Below are 15855 nucleotides of genomic sequence, written 5' to 3'. Positions count from 1 at the left end.
GAGCCACCATACCTAGCTGCCTTTTTTTCCCCATGTTTGTGGTACCTAGGAATCGAACCGAGGTCTTCAATGCACGCTACAAGCACTCTACACTGGGCCAAACTCCCAGCCTCTCTTTTTCTCTTTTTTGTTCCCATAGAATTGTCTCTAAAAGAGCCAAGGCACTCATGTTAGTTAAAGCATGGTCCTAAGGTGACTGAGGCATAGCTGTCAGGAGAAAGGCACATAGGCCCTAGACAAGGAATAAGGGCTCCCCAGACCAGACACAGCTGTGCCTCTCTCCTAGTGTAAGCCCTCACTGAAGTGGGCTCTACACATATCACTGCCAGCCCTCTTAAAGTCAGCCCTACAATAAAGGAGAGGAAGGAAGGGGAAAAGGAAAAGGAAAAGAATGAAGGAATTGGTGCTGGTATCTTTAACCCTAACTACTTCAGGAGGCTGAGATCTGAGGATCGTGATTCCAAGACAAGCTGGGCAGGAAAAGTTTGTGAGACTATTAACTCTAATTACCAAAAATCTGGAAGTGGAGTTGTGGCTCAAACAATAAGAGAGCTAGCTTTGAGCAAAAAAGCTCAAGTACAAAGCCCAGGTCTTGAGTTCAAGTCCTAGGAGTGGCTGGCGCGCGCGCACACACGCACACACACTAGAGGAAAGAAACCCTGTGACTTGATCCCAAGAGTGCCCAGGGAGAGAGGTGGGATGTACATTGTCCACAGTCCACGAATACAGACATTCCTGCCTTTACCTGTTGAAAAGCGGTTAAGCAGCTCAAATGAAGCTCCTTGTCACAAAACACCGGAACTATCTCCTTACCAGAAAAATTAAAAGCCAGGAAAGAAAAGAAACAAGGTAAGACCAGTTCCCAGACTCTCTAACTCCTGTTCGCACCCTACGGCTCACAGCTGTCTATCAACATTGCTATATGTCACAGGAAGGGCTGCCGGTTATACAGTTTTTGATTTGCTCATCAAGTGCAAAAGACCAGACCACTGAGAGGACAGCTTGAGTAGAGGGCAGCATCAAGGTCTTTGGAGTCTGTACCCTGTGCAGTTCTCAAAAGCTAGAATCTTAGCATTAGTACCACAGGGCATCTCTGAGAAACCCAAGGCTCAAAAGGCTTAGGACCCTGTCAAGGGTCTCCTGGGCACTTAATGACACAGCTGATCAGAAAAGACATACCAGCACCAACTGCAACTTCTAGAGGAGCTTGGCCCGGCTTGGGAATATAACACACTCTCAGCCAATGCCTACTTGTACTTGAGCTGCTAACTTATTAAGTGAAAACATAAATGGTGGGCTATAGTTAGAAGAAATTGAAGAAAGCCTTTCCTGGAATGTGTTATGGCTTAGAATTCCTTTTCTTACTCTTTTTGGTGGTACTCGGGTTTCAACTACTGGCTTAGAATTTCTAGATTCTTTTCTTTTTTCTTTTTGCCAGTGCAGGGGCTTGAACTCAGGGCCTATGCACTGTCCTTGGGCTTTCTCAAGGCTACAGCTCTACCACTTAGGTCACAACACCACTTTCCGGCCTTTTGTATGTATGTGGTACTGAGGAATTGAACCTGGGTCTTTGTGCATGCTAGGCAGGCACTCTACCATTAGGCCAAACTCCTGGCCCAGAATTTCTAGATTCTATCAACTGACTGAGAGAAGAGCTAGCAAAGGTCTGGTTCAGCTCTGACTGAATGCTCTGAGTCCACATAATTGTGTGGCACAGGAGCATGACCATTTTACGCTGGCTCTCTGCACTGAACTGAATTTGGAACACTGCATCCTGGAGGTGGGTTGGTGCTGAGGAAGAGCTTTACTTCAATTTATGCCAGAATTTTTGACATCAGGACACTGGGACAAAGGTTACAAACTCCAAGGAGCCTTCAAGGAGGTAGGACAGCAGAAGGGAAGTCCAAGGAAATATCTGTTAGAACTCTGGTTTCTGGAATGCCCCACATGTGCAGCCAATGTGACAATGTGTCAGGATTAAATCCCACAGGTTGTTTCAACATAGGTCTGTCAATTCAGAAAGTCCCCAGGAACCCCATGGTCATGTAACTCAACAGGAAAAGCCTAGACAGGACACTGAGGTAGAGATGGGCAAAGTACAAGGAGGAAGAGTTCATTCAACCTGAAAGCTTGATTCTTTAGTAGAAAGAGTGCAGGACACATCAGGATTAGACAGACCAAATCTCAATCTTCTGACACAAATCAGTGACTCTGATCAACTTCCCATACGCTTCCTCCTTCCTTCAAAATATACTGGGCACCAATCAAGTCACAGCCACCAGGCCAGGTTTGGGGATAAAATGGTGGAAAACATAGATCTGGTCTCTATCTTCATGGAACTTACAACTATGGGAAACTAATTACAATACTTTCAAACAAAGTAAGAAGTAATTATAACTATCAAAGTGTACAACATGATTAGACTCAAAATGTAAAAGATTATAATCTTCTCCAGTGAAGACTGGGATGGAGATGGGTCTATTTGGACTGAAGATCAGCTAGGTGACTACTGGGGGTTTTTTTGTTTATTTTTTTGCCAGTCCTGGAGCTTGAATTCAGGGCCTAGGCACTGTCCTTAGACTAGAGCTCTGCCATTTGAGCCATAGCACCTTTTCTGGCTCTTTCTATGTATGTGGGTTGTCATGCTTGCTATGCAGGAACTCTACCACTAGGCCAAACTCCTAGGTGCCCAGCCATGAAATTCTTTATAAGCAATGGACAATGGAGACTGCCAAGGTGATGGCTCTGGCTAATGTGATGGCAGTAAATGCTGAGAAGAATGGATATACCAGTGAAGCCAAACAGACAACTGAATAGCAAATACCTGGAGCTTAGAGGTGTTGGGACAAAAAAAAAAAATCTACAAGCCATGAAAAAAGAAAAAGGAAGTACCAGTTGAGTGTGATGGAACATACATGTGATCCTACTTGCAGGAGGTTGAGGAAGGTCAAGAGTGAGACCAGCCTGAGAAACATAATGACTCCATCTCAAACAAACTAAACAAGCTGAAGATGGAACTCAACTGACAGAGCACCTGCCTGACAAGTAGAAGGTTTTATGCAAATCCTAGTATTGCCAAAAACAAAACAAGGGCTGGGAGTACGTCCTAGTGGTAGACTGCTTGCCTCTCATGCATGAAGCCTTGGGTTGGATGCCTCTGTACCACATACACAGAAAAGGCTGGAAGTGGTGCTGTGGCTCAAGTAGTAGAGCCCTAGCCTTGAGAAATCTCAAGAACAGTAGCTAGGCCTTGAGTTCAAGCCCCAAGACTGGCAAAAATAATAAATAACCGGAACAAAAATGAAACTGAAACAAAAGGTAGATTGCAATCAGTTGAAATCAGGTCTGCTTGACTCAGTTGAACCTGCAGCTTTCTGTATTACCTCAAGCAGTGAAGACTGGTACACAACAAGTCCTAGCCAGGTGCTGCCTGGAGCTTCTGAGGATCCAGGTGACCCTGGGGCATAGGAGCTTTCTCAAAAAGTACAAAGTGTGCAGCAGGACACATGTGCAAACACTGTCCCCAGCCTGGTGTTGGCAACAGAGGCCTTCTCAAGTCTCACCACTGCAAGAGCTAGCAGCCCTAGTCTCAGACAAAGCCAGTGCAAGACCAGCAAGCCAGGCAGCAGCAAGCATAGAGCAGAGGCCATGCTGCCCAAAGGTAGACTACGTGGACCCAGGGGACAGAAGTCAGGTCTACACTGATGTCCTTCAAATACTTCTTTGCATTTTACTAAGGAGACTCCTTTTTTCCTGTCTGGGCTGGCTTCACAGCTCAGTGTCCAGTCCCCAATGTGACTTTTGGTGTGAATTGAAACTACAATGACTGGCTATCAAAAGCGTATGACCACATTGTAACCAGTTGGGGGGAGAAAAGCTGTCTCCTGACTCAAAGAAGTGTCACTTCAGTTCAGGTTACAGACATTTTCATGTGACATGAAACTAAGAACTATTCTACACTAAGCAGAGAAGAGTACAAAGGACTTGAGAATGCTTCTAAATACAGTGAGGAAACCTTACAGTTTAATTTCTTTTTGTTGGTTGCTGGGATTTGAATTCAGGAACTCTATCACTTCTACCATATCCCAACTCTTTTTGCCTTAGTTATATTTTTATAACATTTTTTTACCCAGGCCAGCTTAGACTGTGATGCTCCTACTTGCATCACCTGTATAGCTCAGATTTCAGAAATATATAAGCACACTGAGCTTGTTTGTTAAGATGGGATCTCACTAACTTTTTGCCCTGGCTGCCTCAAACCAGGATCCTCCCAATCTTCACCCCATGATTTCTTTCTTTTTCTTTTTTCTTCTCTTCCTTCTTTCCTTTTTTTTTCCCCCTCCCATCCTGGGGCTTGAATTCAGGGTCTGGGTACTTCCAGCTTTTACTGTGTATGTGGTACTCAGGAATCGAACCCAGGGCTTCATTCATGCTAGACAGGCACTCGAACACTCGGCTACCCTACCGGCCATCCCAGGGTTTCTTTTAGGAACCTTACAATTAAGTAACTACAGGATCTCTTTAGACCAAACTATTCTCAGAGACAGGTGTGCTGAGAGAGATGAGTAAGATGTGCTTCCTGACCTGGAGGCAAACAATTACAAAACCATCTATGTCTCTCAGGGGTAGAAGCTGTAATCTTAGAATGTGAAAAATGACAAAGTGAAAATGTGATATGTACACAAAATGAAGTATAGTTCAGCCTTAAAAAGGCAGGACAAAGGCAGGTTCCGGTGGCCCAGGTCTGTAATCCTAGCTACTCATGAGGTTGAGATCTGAGGATCGAGGTTCAAAGCCAGCCCAGGCACTAAAGACTGTGAGATTCTTATCTCCAGTTAACCACCAGAAAACTGGAAGTGGTATTGTGGCTAAATGTGATACAACAGTAGCCTTGAGCTAAAGGGACAGAATTCAGGCACTGAGCTCAAGCCCCAGAACTGGGAAAGAAGGAAAGAAAGAGAGAGAGAGAGAGAGGGAGGGAGGGAGGGAGGGAGGGAAGGAAGGAAGGAAGGAAGGAAGGAAGGAAGGAAGGAAGGAAGGAAGGAAAAGAAAGAAAGAAAGAAAGAAAGAAAGAAAGAAAGAAAGAAAGAAAGAAAGAAAGAAAGAAAGAAAAGAAAAGGAAGGAAGGAAGGAAGGGGAAGAAAGAGGAAGAAAGAAAGGAGAGAGAGAAAGAAAGAAAGAAAAGAGAAAGAGAAAGAAAAAGAGAAAGAGAGAAAAAAAAAAGAGAGAAAGAGTGTGTGAAGTATTCTAGGGATTACTGTTTTCAATCACTAAAGTCCCTCATAATTCTTTTTTTTTTTTTTGCCAGTCCTGGGCTTGGGCTCAGGGCTTGAGCACTGTCCTTGGACTTTCTCAAGGCTAGAGCTCTACCACTTGAGCCTCAGCACCACTCCCCGCTTTTTGCTATGTATGTGGGGTACCAAGGAATTGAACCCAGGTCTTCGTGCATGCTAGGCAAGCACTCTACCACTAGGCCAAACTCCAGGCCCCATCCCTCATAATTCTTAGCATGCAAAGAGGATCCAGCTCAAGCCCCACTTGGGGCTCCAGTGTAATGATTCCATCTCCTGAGGGAGAAGCTAATGTATGATCAATTCTGAGCTCAGCTCTGTCTGAAAAAAGAAGATTCCACAGACTAGTTATTACCGATTTAACTGTTGGAATTAAGGCTGTGCTTAAACTGGCACCTGTTAATAGCCTTGAGATAAAGCTGGCAAAAACCTGGGCTAATCATAGAATTGGTCTTAAACAAACAAAATGAGAAGAAAAAGAAAAGAGAATATATACCAGGTGCCAAGGTGAAGTCAATAATTAGACACTCCAGGGTCAGGGAATCTCTTCTGGTAAGCTCATTAAAGTAAGATATGAAGTCTACACAAATAGATAAAAGACACTCTTCAAGGTAGCCCATTAGTGGCTTCTTTGGGGAAGTCATCTTTGAGCCAAGACTAAATGTCACTGCTGTTTTGTTCAAACCCTCCCTCATCTGTTCTTCATAATACTTCCTCAAATGTGTGGGTGTTCCTTTACTATTCATCTTTTCCACCAAAGGGTTAAATTCATTTGGACAATGGGCCAGGAGTTTGGCCTAGGGGTAGAGTGCTTGCCTAGCATGCATGAAGACCCAGGTTTGTACCACATACATAGAAAAAAGCTGGAAGTGGTGCTGAGGCTCAAGTGGTAGAGCTCTAGCCTTGAGAAAGTCCAAGGACAGTGCTCAGGCCCTGAGCCTCTGAGCCCAAGCCCAAGCCTGGCAAAAAAAAAAAAAAAAAAAAAAAAAAAAAATTCATTTGGGCAAGAGTCATCTTTGAATACTTTTGGAATTTCAACATATAGCACTGTCTCCAGGCACATGTTAACTTCCCACTGAATAAAGTGGTTCTTTCCTATGAGGGCCCTAGAGTTAAAAACTCCGGGAGGGCCAGGGAGTGTGGCCTAGTGGTAGAGTGCTTGCCTTACATGCACAAAGCCCTGGGTTCAATTCCTTGGCACCACATACACAGAAAAGGCTAGAAGGCTGTGGCTCAAGTGGTAGAGCACTAGCTTTGACAAAGCAAAAGGACAGTAGCCAGGCTGTGAGTTCAAGCCCCAGGATAGGAAAAAAAAAAAAATCAAACAAAAACAGAAACACAACTCCAGGATATATCTGAGATCTGGCTTTTCAATTTTTAAGGAAGGGATTTGATCTCATCCCTCAGTGTCTTTCTCTTTCATCAAGCAAGTGATGTTAGCTTGAACAATCTGGAGGAACAGGAGGCAGTATTCAGAGCATTGGTGACAGAAGGGGTGATACGAACCTGGATACATTGTTTATTTGTCTGCAAATGTTACAATAAAATGCCTCTGTACACTTAGTATATACAAATATAATATTTAATAAATTTTTAAATAAAAAGTATTTAAAATGCATTGAAAAAAAAAAGCACAGGGCCAGGGGAATGTGGCCTAGTGGTAAGAGTGCTCGCCTAACATGCATAAAGCCCTAAATTCGATTCCTCACTACCACATACTCAGAAAAAGCCAGAAGTGGTGCTGTGGCTCAAGTGATAGAGTGCTAGCCTTCAGTAAAAAGTCCAAGGACAGTGCCCAGGCCCTGAGTTCAAGCCCCAGGACTGGAAGCACAGATGAAGCCCAGTGTGTTAGCTCAAGCCTGCAATCTTAGCTACTTAGGGGGCAGAGATCGTAGGATGAGCGTTCAGGGCCAGTCTGGGCAATGGCTAGGCATAGTAGGTACCTGTTGCCCTAGCTACAGGGGAAGCACAATGGCCGTGTGCACTGGCACATACCTATCATCCCCACTGACACAAGAAACACAAGTAGGAGGATCACAGGCCAAGACAGTACTGACACAAAATGAGACTCTACTTTGAAACTAATGCAAAAAAGAGGAGAGCTCAGGTGGCAGAGCAAACACAAGGTCCTGAGCTCAAACCTCAACACTGCAAATAAATGAACTTACCCCTATGGTAGATGCCATGTAGTCTGCACACATTTCTGCAAAGTCTCGCTCAAGAACACCATAGTAGAGGCCATAGAAAAGGAGAGAAATGCCAAAGTCCATAGCATCTTCTGGTTTAATTCTGTAAGGGAAACACCATGGCCAATAAGACTTACGCCAATACACAACTGCTTTGGATTACTATTTTGGTACATTCAATGCAGGCCCTACTGCTAGAGGGCTCAGGGCAGAGCAATGATTGGCAATTAAGACTAGATCAGACCTATAATTTACTTCAGTCTAGACCACAGATACCTCTTGAGGAAGCTAGCACTGCAAGTTGCAAACCCCATATTTCTGTTCCCAACTTGGTTCCCAATTTCTGCCTTTCGTGACCAACAGCCATCACTGTAACTACTCATAGCCTATTCTGGCTGGACCTCCATTCTGGGGATGCCACTATTGGCAAATGCTAGATACTTAGTATTGAAATTTAATCTGGAAGTTAGTAACTCAGTGAATTATCTTATCTAGAGCCAGCCAAGGGGAAATGCTGAGCCTTCCAAAATGAAGGAAAGCATACCAGAATCCCAGTGGACACATCTCCTCCCAGGATCTTTCTCCTGTGGACATAAAGCAAGGCTCTGCCTGGAGATGTACCCCTGAGGTTGAAGCAGGATAGCAGAGTTCTCTGTCAGTATAAATATCTACACAAATTATCCTAGATTATCTTCCTATTGTTCCACAGAGACTAAAATAGGCCTTTTATATAAAAAACCTGCCAAGCCAGGCGTGGCAGCTCCCCCCTGTAATTCTAGCTACTCAGGAGGCTGAGATCGGAGGATCAAGGATCAAAGCCAGCCAGGGCACAAAAGTACATGAGACTCATCTCCAATTAACCACCAGAAAACCAGAAGTGGCACTGTGGCTCAAGTCGCAGAGTGATAGCCTTGAGCTGAAGAGCTCAGGGATATTGCTCAGGCCTAGAATTCAAGACCCATGACAAAAAAAAAAAAAAAAAAAAAGCAGGCACTGGTGGTTCATACTTATAATCCTAGCTACTCAGCAAGCTGAGATCTAATAGCTTCACATCAAAGTCAGCCTAGGAAGAAAAATCCTTGAGACTCCAATTAATTATAAAAAAAAAAAAAAGTGAAAGTGAAGCTGTGGCTCAAGTAGGAGAGAGAGAGCCTTGAGCACAGAGAGCTTGTGGATAGCACCCTTGGTCCTGAACACACACACACACACACACACACACACACACACACACACACACACACACACAGACACACACACACAGCCCACACGTTTGCCAAGCTAGGTGCCAGGAGAATCATGCCTATACTTATTCAAGAAAGGCTGAAATCTGAGGATCACAGTTCAAAGCAAGCTTGGGAAGCCAAAGTCCATGAGATTCATATCTCCAATAAATTATCAAAACTTCAGAAGCATAGAGCCAGGCATGGTGGCTCACACCTGCAATCCTAGGTATTCAGGAGGTTGGGATCTGAAGATCGAAGATCGCAGTTCAAAGCCAGCTGGGGCACTAAAGACTGTGAGACTTACCTTCAATTAACCACCAGAAAACTGGAAGAGGCACTGTGGGTTCAGGGGTAGGACAGTAGCCTTGAGCTGAAGAGCTCAGGAACAATGCCCAGCTCCAGAGCTCCAGCCCCGCAACTGATCAAAAAAAAAAAAAAAAAAAGAAAGCAGGGCAGTGGCTCATACCTGTAATCCTAGCTACATGGCAGGCTGAGATCTGAGGATCAAGGTTCAAAGCCAGCCCAAGCAAAAAAGGACTTGAGATTCTTATCTCCAATTAACCTCTAGAAAATGGAAGTGAGGCTTGGCTCAAGGGTAGGGTGGTAGCCTGAGCTGAAGAACTCAGGGACAACACCCAGGCCCAGAGGTAGGGTGGCAGCCTTAAGCTCAGGGACAGTACCCAGGCCGAGTTCAAGCCCTATGACCCACAAAAAATATATACTCTATAGACATAATATTTTATTACATAGATTAATATGTATCTATGATATACAAACCCTCAGCTTAATTTTAATTATGTTCTAAAATCTATGTGCCAATGATTGCATATATAGATTCCCCTCTTGAATACTTGTTTGTTAAACACGTCATTTGAAATATGATGTAAAAATCAATGTTAATAAAATCTTTAAAAAATTCGGAAGTAGAGCTGTGGCTCAACTGATAGAGCACTAGCTTTAGGACCAAAAAAAAAAAAAAAAAAAAAAAAAAAAACCTCAAGACAGCACCCAGGTCTCAAGTTTAGGTGCTGGTAGTTCATATATCTGTAACCCTAGCTACTCAGGAGACAGATCTGAGGATCACAGTTTGCAGCTAACCTGAACAGGAAAGTCATGAGACTTTTTCCGTTTTAGTTATTTTTCTGATATTCGTCCCTTTCTATCTATTGTAACTGGATTACAAATACACCATCATACTTGGTTTCTTTTTTATGACAGGATTTTGCTAATTCTTTTGCTTGGACTGGCCTCAAACTACAGGTTTTATACCTACCTCCCCAATTGTTAGGACTTTAGGAATGAACCACTGCACCCAGACCTTAAAGCTCTGAATCTGCCCATAAACCTTCTGCTATTAAACTTGTACTATTAACCTTATGCCAATTAACCTAATCAGTAGCATAAATTGAGATCCTCAATTTGTTTTTCCTCTGGCATAACTTAGGCAAGTTAAAATAAACTAATTACAGAAAAATATCTTTAAAACATAATACAGAATCTTGATTTTCTTTCTTTCTTTCTTTCTTTTTTTTTTTTCCTGCCAGTCCTGGGCTTGAGCTCAGGGCCTGAGCACTGTCCTTGGACTTTCTCAAGGCTAGAGCTCTACCACTTGAGCCTCACCACCACTTCCAGCTTTTTTGTATGTATGTGGTACCAAGGAATCAGACCTGGGTCTTCATGCATGCTGGGCAAGCACTCTACCACTAGGCCAAACTCCTAGCCTTGATTTTCTTTTTGACCACACAGGTTAAGGAATATAGCTTGCTTTCTTTTGATAAGATATATTAGGTTCTATATGGATGACATCCTCTAAATCTTTTTGGAGTCTGTTTATTCCTTCAGCATGATTTACCCCTGGAAGAAAGGATGCTATGGGTGTCCTCTCACTATATAAAGTAGCACTTAGTTTTACTTGTTTCAAAATAACCTTCTTTTGGTTTCAAATATGCATCTGCCTACAGCATCTTGGATTTGGGGACAAGTTCAGTGGCCTTCCTATCCATGACTTAAATTAGAACCCTAAAGCCTTTTAGCTTCAGTGTACTATTATAGGCTTAGGATTCATGCTTCACAGTTCATAGTCAATATTACGTCATTCAGGTAACCATTGTTCTACCCTCTGCTGAACTATTAGCTTATCCTCAAGCTCAGAATTGACTGGCTTCTGCCTCAACTGGGTGTAGGAGCACTTAGAAGATGGGTATCATTGCTGGTGGGCCTGGGGCATAACTTTTGTAGCTCAAGGCTAGTGCTCTACCACTTCTTGAGCTATAGCTCTATTTCTGGCTTTTTGGTGTTTTATTGAAAATAGTCTCATGGGCTTTCCTGCCTGGGTTGGTTTTGAACCACAATCCTCAAATCTTAGCCTCCTGAGTAGCTAAGATCAAAGTCATGAGCCACTGACACTTAGTGAGTGGTACAGATCTTTTTAGAAAACTGATAAAATATGAAGGAACAACCATAATCCCATTCCTAGATTTGCACCCTTACGAAGTAACACGGCCATGTTATCTGTGATAGGACTGAAGTGAAAGCAGCCTAAATGTCCAAGAATAGAGCAGGACTTAAATGACTATAGCTTAACTTCCTAGTAGTCTTTCCCCAGTCAACAAGGGTGGAATGTGAGCTGTGTCACAGGTAATACTACATATAAAAGGTGAACTATGATTGGTATATTGCATATGACCTGAGACATTTTTGAACTTGATATGTTCTCAGGGGATTGGCCTTCCTATGCCCAGCACGTATGGACTCAGAGCCTCAAAGCTCAGCTCTGCGATTCCTGGGTCTAGTGTGGTAGGTACTGCTGTACTATCTGTCTTCTAACCTCCAAGTGGATCTGGTATCAGGTGTGACTAACTATGGTCAAGGAGTTTGACTGTCTTAGCCCAAGGGTTGGAAAAATTTTTCTCTTAAGGGGCAGAGAGCAAATATTTTAGGTTTTATGTCCCACATGATGTAGGCTACTATACTGTATGGCTACTGCTGCTATTCAACTTTGTGGTTTCAGTGCAAAGCCATCCCTATACAGTAAGTGTATAAATATACATGCCTATGCTCCAGCAAAACCTTACTTTACAGTTGGGGCAAGGCTGAAGAGGTATAACTTTTGCCTAGCAAGTACAAACTCCTGAGCTCAAACTCTAGTACTGCCAAAACACACTAACCAAATAAACAACAAACAGGCAAACAAAATGCCACCTTTTTCAGATGGCCTAGTTGTAATGCTTTAATCCTGTAAATCAGGTGGATTTTGAGTTCCAGGTCAAAAGCCAAAAACTGTTTAAAAAATAAAACAAACTCCTTGATTTTATAAAAATGAATGATGTATTGAGGGTGCAGTTTGCCAGTGCCTAGTCTGGTTGATCCCTAAGGTCTGTCAGGCAGAATAGTTAACACAGACTAAGGAAAACTGCTGTTAGGGTAAATATGAATAATTGGTTAGAACCATGATTATGCTTACTTTTATTACAGTTTTCCAATGAAATACGTATTTGTGGAAAAATAAGCAGTGATTTAGACTCTGTCATTTGCATATATGCAGACATAACTTGTTTTACCAGCACAAGGAACAGAGGGGCCCACTATCTCCAATCATCCTAACACTCAAGCCTCCTGCCCTGGAGTTATGAGGTGTTTGTTTTTCCTTTCCTTTCTTTTGTTTTGTTATTTTTTTCAATTGTAGGGCTTAAGCTCTGGGCTTGGGCACTGTCCCTAAGCTCTTTAGCTCAAGGCTAACACTCTACCACTTTGAGCCACAGCGCCACTTCTGGTCTTCTGGTGGTTAACTGGAGATAAGAGTCTCATGGACTTTTGTGCTTGGGTTGAGTTTGAACCCCAATCCTCAGATTTCAGCCTCCTGAGTAGCTAGAACTACAGGCATGAGCCACTGACACCCAGCTTTTCCTCTTTATTAATACCCAGGGCTTGGGGCAAGAAGAAAGGTACACCTTTAATGGGTAGGGATGACAGGGAGAAAGCAAGGAAGGGGTGATGTCACCCCCCCAAAAAATGTACTTATTATCTGACTTACAAAATGGTAACCCCTTTATATAACACCTTAAAAATAAAATTAGAAGCCAGGCCTAGTGTCTCACACCTGTAATGCTAGCTACTCAGGAGGCTGAGATCTGAGGATTGAGGTTCAAACCCAGCCCAAGCACAAAAGTCCACAAGACTCTTATCTCCAAGTAATCTCTAGAAAAACAGGAAGTGGGGCTGTCTCAAGGGACTGAGGTAGCCTTGAGCTGAAGAGTTCAGGGACAGCATCCAGGCCCAGGGGAAAGGTGGTAGCCTTGAGTTGAAGAGCTCAGGGACAACACCTAGGTCCAGAGTTCAAGCCCCATGACCCACAAAAGTAAATAAATAAAAAATAAAATAAAATTAGAGGGCTGGGGATGTGGCTTAGTGGTAGAGTGCTTACCTAGCATGTATGAAGCCTTAGGTTTGACTCCTTAGTACCACATACACAGAAAAGGCCAGATGTGGTGCTATGGTTTAAGAGGTAGAGTGCTAGCCTTGAGTTAAAAAAGAAAAAATTAGATATATAAAAGAAAGGTACACCTCATCAGTCATTCTTTCCCAAACACCAGCAAAAACGAAAGTTAGGATACTCACTTGAATAATAAGTTAAGACCAAACAGGGTAAACATGACAGCCATGTAGCCAACAATGCCAGTGGCATAGCTGATTTTATAGATCAACAGGAACCATTTATAAACCAACCTGGGGAGAGGAGATCAAAAGTTAGTACAGCTGACATAAAAAATCGGCCTCAGGAGTCACTGGACCACCAGAATCCTTTATTCTCTTATCAATGGAGATATCCGATTCTCAACTCGGGACTTCTTGAACAGCTGTACTTTCTGTACAAAGCTATTGACTTTGATTTCTGAAACATTTCCATGTAACACCTCCAGCATTTTCCAGTGTTGGACCAAGAGATCCCTAGAAACAAGGTTCAACTTCCAACAAATCAAGACACAATGACCTAAGACAATAATTAGCTCAAATATAGATTAGTTGGGTAAGGAAACGAGTGAAAGACAAGAGGTGAAGGCTACTTGTTCTTATCAGGAAGGACAATTCAAGGAAGACAATTGTAAGTAGAATTGGCGATAGCTTTGTGTACCCATGCCTGGTTAATCTAAATACAGCTTTGCTCCTATGAGAGTAACGATGTCTCAAACTTCTGTTTCAGAAATGACTTTTTTTCTCTGGAGAACAAAAAGTTCCTTTGAATTAGATGTATGTGTGCTATGTGGTAGTAGGTTGACATGAGGTGATTCACCTCCTGAGGTATAAGCAGTGTGCCCCAGGATCCAATGAAGAACAGGATGAAATCTGGATGGTTGACTCCAACTACACGCAAGAAGAGAGATGGTTTTCTGAATAAATCAAAGACTTTAAATGTCCCAAGGGTCAGACACTATTCTATCCAGGATGAGAACTAAACACTTTAGCAATCTGCTTGAAGAGCCCTTACAAGCTTGCCTTCTTCCCAAGAGCTGACAGGGTCACTGCTGGCCTATAGGACTCTACACAGGAAGCTCAAGGTCCTGCCCTGCCTGTGACTAAGCCAGCAGCCATGGCTAAGGAAGATCCCCAAGCACCTTGCAGTGTTGTGCAAAAGACCACAGTTTACAGTGAAAAAGGACACAAAATCTTAGGTCATGTAATTCTTACTTTGGTTTTATTTGATGAATAACCTCAGGTAAGCCAAATAATTTCTCTGAGATACATTGACTTTCTTTCTTTTTTCTTTTTTTTTTTGCCAGTCCTGGGCTTGAGCTCAGGGCCTGAGCCCTGTCCTTGGACTTTCTCAAGGCTAGAGTTCTAGCACTTGAGCCTCAGCACCACTGCTGGTTTTTTTTTTTTCTATGTATGTGGTACCGAGGAATCGAACCTGGGTCTTCATGCATGCTAGGCAAGCACTTTTACCACTAAGCCAAACTCCTGGCCCCTCGACTTTCTTTGGAAGTAAAAAATGGGGAAACAAACAACACTTTCTTTCTCACAGCATGATACACAGCCCAAACCTGTTCATTAAATGTTGGATGAGTAAATGAAGATATTTGTGATAGCTTTGAAACTGTAAGCGTCAATTGTTACTATTATTTATTTATTTATTTGTGGGACTTGAATTCTGGGTCTGGCATTGTCTCTGAGCTCTTCATCTCAAGGCTACCACCCTACCCCTTGAGCCACAGCGCCACTTCCGGTTTTCTGGTGGTTAACTGGAGATAAGAGTCTCACTGAGTTTAGTGCCAGGGCTGGCTTTGAATTGTGTTCCTCAGATGTCAGCCTCTCGAGTAGCTAGGATTACAGATGTAAGCCACTGTGCTTGACTATTACTATTTTCTTGGGGGGGTGGGTGGGTTATGGAGCTTGAACTCAGCCTGGACGCTGTCCCTGAGCTCTTCAGCTCAAGGCTACCACCCTAACCAAGTGAGCCAAGCCTCACTTCCCATTTTCTAGAGATTAACTGGCGATAAGAGTTTCAGGTCCTTTTGTGCTTATGCTAGTTTTGAATCTTGTCCTCAGATTTCAGCCTCCTGAGTAGGTAGGAGCCCAGCCCAGGCACTAAAGACCATAAAACTCATCACCAATTAATTACTAGAAAAGGGAAAGTGGGGCTGTGGCTCAAGGGGTAGGGCAGTAACCTCGAGCTAAAGAGCTCAAGGACAGCACCCAGGCCCAGAGTTCAAGCCCCATGACCCACATAGAATTTATACTGTTTGTCACTTGGTAACTTTTTTTGTATCCATAATCCAAAGCTTTGATATGTAGTATAAGCTAGCATTGAGCTTGCTATATAGTCCAAAACTGGCTTCAAATTCGCAATCCTCCAAAGTGCTAGGATTGCAGCATTTGATAACCCAACATGTTTTACTGAACTTTATAATACCATCCCATTTTCAGGGAGGAAGAATTCATGGAACAGAAAGCTAACAGCACAGTACTAACAAGAAACAGGCCTGGGCTGGGAGTTTGGCCTCGTGGTTAAAGTGCTTGCCTTGCATGCATGAAGACCTGGGTTCGATTTCCTTGGTACCACATACATAAGAAAAAAAAAAGCCGGAAGTGGTGCTCAAGCCCAGAACTGGCAAAAAATAAAATAAAATAAAATAAAAATAAGAGTCTTTAAAAAAAAAA

General features: G+C 43.0%; 1 protein-coding gene across 1 annotated transcript in view; it reads right to left on the bottom strand.

Moving 5' to 3' along the window:
* The window catches only part of Rnf121 (ring finger protein 121), a 62709-nt gene that overhangs the window by 4851 nt on the left and 42003 nt on the right, over window positions 1-15855 (bottom strand). The window contains exons 5-6 of the mRNA XM_090348347.1: window positions 13318-13425; window positions 7460-7580 (exon numbers count right to left, since the gene is read on the bottom strand). Of these exons, the coding sequence (XP_090204473.1) occupies window positions 7460-7580; window positions 13318-13425 (229 nt within the window). The remainder of the gene's footprint in view (window positions 1-7459; window positions 7581-13317; window positions 13426-15855) is intronic.

This window comes from Megascapheus bottae, chromosome 16 (genome assembly GCF_031878675.1).
Source record: "Megascapheus bottae isolate mThoBot1 chromosome 16, mThoBot2.hap1, whole genome shotgun sequence".
Lineage (NCBI taxonomy): Eukaryota > Metazoa > Chordata > Mammalia > Rodentia > Geomyidae > Megascapheus > Megascapheus bottae.
Note: the sequence above shows the minus strand (reverse complement) of the source record. Positions and strands in the feature narration are given on the sequence as shown.